The 5,164-nt window shown below is 39.8% G+C and overlaps 1 protein-coding gene across 1 annotated transcript; it reads right to left on the reverse strand.

Moving 5' to 3' along the window:
- Positions 1-89: 89 nt before the first annotated feature.
- On the reverse strand, positions 90-4,171 carry LOC106751584 (N-alpha-acetyltransferase 35, NatC auxiliary subunit). The gene is made up of 10 exons (XM_014632505.1): positions 4,036-4,171; positions 3,779-3,840; positions 2,773-3,308; positions 2,459-2,651; positions 2,174-2,355; positions 1,765-2,097; positions 1,260-1,652; positions 937-1,110; positions 739-855; positions 90-606 (listed from the first exon to the last, which is right to left on the reverse strand). The coding sequence occupies exons 1-10, from the start codon at positions 4,092-4,094 to the stop codon at positions 466-468; spliced, it is 2,190 nt and encodes a 729-aa protein (XP_014487991.1). The 5' UTR covers positions 4,095-4,171; the 3' UTR covers positions 90-465.
- Between the last annotated feature and the right edge of the window lie 993 nt (positions 4,172-5,164).

Raw genomic sequence — 5,164 nt, forward strand, 5'->3', positions numbered from 1 at the left:
TAAACGCGAGGAATATTTTTCAACATCGTTATAAAACCGCAAATAATTGGGGCTAAGGTGAGGCGAGAAAAATGTCATCACACTTGAGATTTCGTCATTTTCTGTTTTGCATAATTTATTTACAACTCACATCAACTTTTAACTCTTAAGAATAACACATTCATCCGTAATATTCATCTTAGATGTCTCTCTCGAGAGACACGGTATGTCGTAATCTATATACAAAGTATCGTTTCCTTCCAACGTACAAATTTACAGGTAGAATAGCGCGGCAAATGCATTTATCGACCTTAAGTTTTAGAGTTGTGCCCGAACGGTGGAAGGAAACATGGAACGAGGAGATCATTTAGATGCATGAGACACGAAAATAAAAAGTTGAATAAAAGAGAGATGCTTTCCGCACAGATGAAACTAAAATAAATAATAATGTCCTTTATATTGTGGGTGAGATACAAGATATGTAATTTAAGTTATTTTGATCAGCGGAAAGTGTCGATGACAAGAAAAATCAAAGGCCGGTGGTTCTTTGGAATCCCTCTTGTGCCCGTCTGCCAGTAGCTTTAAAACCACAAAATTCGTCTTGGCTACTTTCAACAAACTGTTGATCTGCAAGTGGAAAAAATTGAACTTCTTAAACATTCAACAGATAATTTCAGTAACATTCTAAATAATATATTTTCACAAACGCCACAACGTATCTTTTACAGAAACACGCGTTAGGGGTTTCCGTGAACTTACTTCATCTTCAATTAAACTATTCGCTGGGTACAACAGTAAAGCGCGTTCTAACATATTCCTAGCTTGATGGAAATGTCGACAACCGGCGACATATTGCATTTCACTGGTGACTTTCTCCTAAAAAGGAAAGAAAAGTTGCAAGTTTACAAACCATTCATCGTTCGAACAGACATGAAATTACTGAAGAATTCAACTCACATTTCTCTTGTGCATTTGAGCATTTGTCATGTCTAAAAATTCTTGATAATGAACAGGCGGTGGTGTCAACAGAGAGGAGAACGGCAATAATCTATGCTCGTATCTCACTCTCTCGGAATCGAACTGCATCTCGGGAAGCGGAATTTTCCCGTCCATACGGAAACCAACCAAAGCCTGAAAATTTCGCGAAGTTCATATTAGGTACGTGTTAGGTTAGTATGAAAGATCGGTCGTTTTTATATTAATTTCTGATACGTGGGAAATTATTGTATATCTTCGAACGTGATGTGGTGAAATATACTTCGGGCAATTTGTGTACGTACTTTATAATAGCCACCACATATATTCTGCATCGCCTGGTACATCAATATTTCCAAATTGTACGGCCTCGGTGTTGACTTCTTCTTCTTGTTCTTCGAGCTCTTTTTGCCGCCTCTACCCTTATGCGTATCATTGTGAACATCCTGCTCCATCAAGAACGTATCAGCTCGCGTAATCGCGGACACAAGCCAACCGTATAGAAATTCATACAGGTACCAGAAGATGTAATGATACTCGTGCACCGAATATAACTCTAGCTCGAAGCCACTCAGAAGATACATAACCATCACGCGTAACGTGTGGTACAAAATCCAAGTGCCGAAACACGCCAAGTGAGGCCTTGGCGTGTCGCTCTTCATAGATAGAGTGTGCAAATATCCATCGACTCTCTCCGCCTATAAAATACGTATAAATATATTTGAAAAAAAAAAAGAAAAGCACAATGAAGAATATCACAGTGAGAAATATACAGAGATAAAAGAAAAACAAAAGAAACGGAATTTCTACTTCGTCTTGCAGCGTCGCGAAGTCTTCCAACAAATGCGCCAATTTGTCTCTCTGTCTTGCCCTGTTGTGTCCACTGAGCTGCAACAGGCTGCCGAACAGGCTGACGCAATGCGACAGGAAACTGTCGACGTATTCCTTAGCCTGGTGATTTTGCAACAACGTACTCTTCGGCATTAGCACGGGCGGCGCGATGAAGTTCCGCGCCGCGTCTCTCAATACATCGGCAAAATTGTGCACACCGAATACGCGGTTAGTGGTCGGCAAGTAAACGATTTGCAGCATAGACCTAGATAATATGCACGGACTCTGACGCGAGAATTCTAAGAAAAAGTCCTAAAAGAAAATTTCGTTTACTTCCCATGTGAATGTCGCACCGACACTAAGAACAACGCTGGAATCTCGCACTCACCAGGGCCGCGTGGAACCCGACGTGATTCGTGATCTTGATGACCATTTTGAATCGGTTTATCAGTTCGATTAAATATTCCAGAACATCTATTCTCGGCTTGATTTTAGTGTAACGGGGAAACGTCGGTGGCAACAATCTCTGATTCACCATTGGATCGAAGCCCATGATATTTGGGTGATTAGCTGTAATTAAGGACGACGAATAAATTTGCACAAATTCTACCGCAGAAACGAGAAAGAATATGCGAATGTTCATTCGCGTAAAACATTTTCCAGGTATACTTACAAATTTCGTCGGCTTTCTCTCCATGTGTCACTGTTAAAATCATGATCTGCAGCATATCGGAACAATTTGACAGTAATCTCTGACAATCGCTCAAATTCTGTTGCAACTGCTGCTTCCGGCCCATTAACGTTAGCACTTGATAAAACATCTTAGTAAATCGGATTCTCGCGTAAAGTGCTATTCCATTGTTATACTGCAAGTAAATATTACCAACTGTACAAGCAAATACAACGAAAATGTGTTACATCTTGAAAAGATTGACGCGAACGTTTTGTCGTTAAATTTGAGGAAAAATAAATCATGAAAAGATTTACCTCTTTTTCAGATTCTACATCGACAAGTCTTATCCTACTTTTTCGGTGTAGCTCCTCCTCCACTTCTCTCAGCATAGATATTATTTTCTGTTCTGTAATATCTTGCTGCAATCTGTAGCCATAGGTGACACTTTGAAAGTCCTCTTCCTCGAATACCAAAGCCTTATTAATGCAGTCTTTGATTATCTCAATTATCTTGTACACTGCATAACAGAAGGTCTTCAAAGGTTTGTCTAGTATTTGTCCGGGCTGATGCAGATACAAGTTTGTAAATACAGTCTGTGCTAGACTGTGACCTTCCAACCAAGACACTATGCATGCATATGTGGAGTCTATTATCCCAATGATTTCAGAAGGTGTAAAGTTGTCCAATTTAATCGCACCCGAGTCGACTGCCTGGGTGAAAGTACAAGGTTTGTTGTTTCCTCTGTTACACAACATGCCAGCGTCCATCTTTGGATCCATCATCTCAATGGCAGACATGGCCTCGAATAATCCAAATAGCTCATCGTGTAACAATTCTCCCAATTCCAAGTCTAGATGCAAAATATAGAGAAACATGCTTACAGATATAAAACAATAATTAATAACATTAATTAATCAAATATAATGATATATTATAATAAGAATTATGTATAAGAAAATATTTTTTCACAATTTATTCTAATTTACTGTGACATACATAACTTTGTCCGTATCATTTCATAGTATGTCTCTAAAATCAATCTTAATAACAAAATTAAAAAAGAATATTGTTCTTAATTTTCATAAAATATGTATCTATTGATGCTGAGAAATTTTATATGAATACTTCCAGAGATTTTCAATTTTAATCACAGTAGCTTCTTGAATTATTCTCATTAAATTATTCCATGAATTCCTTTACAATTACAGTTCAAAAAAGAAATAAACTTCGGAAATTCAAAAAGAAGGAATATTTAAAGAAAGAAGATAACGTGGAATGAAAAACAAAGGGCAACGATCGACGTATCGATCGATCCAATACCTGTGATAGCCTCGAAGAACTCTTGCGTGATATCCACCCAATTATGCGTGACCTGATCGAATCTGCAAAGCAAACGACACGGGATGAATTAAAAAATACCGCCCTACGAAAACCGGGAACGATCAAGGCGATTTAGGTTAAATCGCAAAGATTGTTGCGACGGAACAGCAGGGTCGCGACGAATCGTCGCGTCCGTCGTTCACGGGTGATTCATGAGCGAAGCTCACGTCGTGCTTCGCATTCGCGGGAAAACTTACGCCGAATCCTTATCTTCGTTCATATCAATCGAGTTCTGATCCTCTACCATGGTCGCCATTTTTGTGGACAGTTACACTGCCACTTCTCCGCGGAAGCGCCACCCCCGACTGTCGTTACACCGAACTCCCTGAGACCTCCGGAGAATCTACCGCCCTCTAGTTGCAGGGGATTCATTTGCGGTTTGTTCCTTTTGACATGGACTGCCTGCCGGGTTGCGTTCGAAAACTCGATTGGATCGGTAAAATATCATTTAATGAACCATTCATGATAAAAAGAATCTTTGCTCTTTTTTTTCCTGATTGGCCAATTAAGTGCTACTCCACCCTCGAGTAAGGTTTTCGAAACCTTGTTCTGCAGGAAGTGTGTAGGAATGGCACATCAATGATGCAACATTGGAAGTTTAGGGGTGCGTTGAGAAATCCTACTTGACGGGTGAAATAACGCTTAAGTAACCAATCAAGATAGAAAGAGCAAAGATTTCTTTATCATGATTGCTTTTAAACTACCTGTCGAATAGCATTTTTGAACACTTTCCTCAAAAGGTCAGTTATTGATCTCTTTTTGACGTGGAAAGTGAACATTTTTCAACTTGAAAACATTAAAAAAACATTTAAAAAATGTTCACTTTTCATGAGTTTATGCTACGGGAAAAGTTTCATGATTGCCTTCCAGCGAATGAATTTAACCTAGTAACTTTTTGTTACGAGATTGTCGAACTCGTATTTTCATAATGCACACTAGACTACATAAATAATCTCTTAATATTGCAATTAGTGTCACTGTTGGCTCAGTGTTTCCATTAATGAATTACGAAGACCTTCGCGAAGGCACGAAACCTGCCTGTACGTAATAAAATATAGCAGACATATTCGACATTTGGCGAGAAAGAGAGAAGAAAACGGGCTGCAAGATAGTTCAAAAAGTGCAGCTATCGAACAGAGATTGCCATTTGGCGGGCTTGTCGCACGATCAGTATCCCTCTCTGACCTGAGCCTTGGGCGCCAGCTATCTGCGAGCCACGTTTTGTCCTTGTGACCGGTGTTTGTTCGACAGCGTTGAAATACCTCGAGTATTGCGTGAGATCAGCCGTCGTCGCGGTAGCGCCAACGGTCGGTGAGCGAGTGAGGG

Source organism: Dinoponera quadriceps, unplaced genomic scaffold, assembly GCF_001313825.1.
Source record: "Dinoponera quadriceps isolate SergipeBrazil2010 unplaced genomic scaffold, ASM131382v1 scaffold386, whole genome shotgun sequence".
Lineage (NCBI taxonomy): Eukaryota > Metazoa > Arthropoda > Insecta > Hymenoptera > Formicidae > Dinoponera > Dinoponera quadriceps.

Coding starts and splice junctions, on each gene's coding strand:
- LOC106751584 (XM_014632505.1), bottom strand. CDS start 4,094: ATGGCGACCATGGTAGAGGATCAGAACTCGATTGATATGAACGAAGAT. Junction 3,309..3,778: donor GTTCTTCGAGGCTATCACAG/GTATTGGATCGA, acceptor TTTTGCATCTAG/ACTTGGAATTGGGAGAATTG. Junction 856..936: donor CTCAAATGCACAAGAGAAAT/GTGAGTTGAATT, acceptor TTTCCTTTTTAG/GAGAAAGTCACCAGTGAAAT.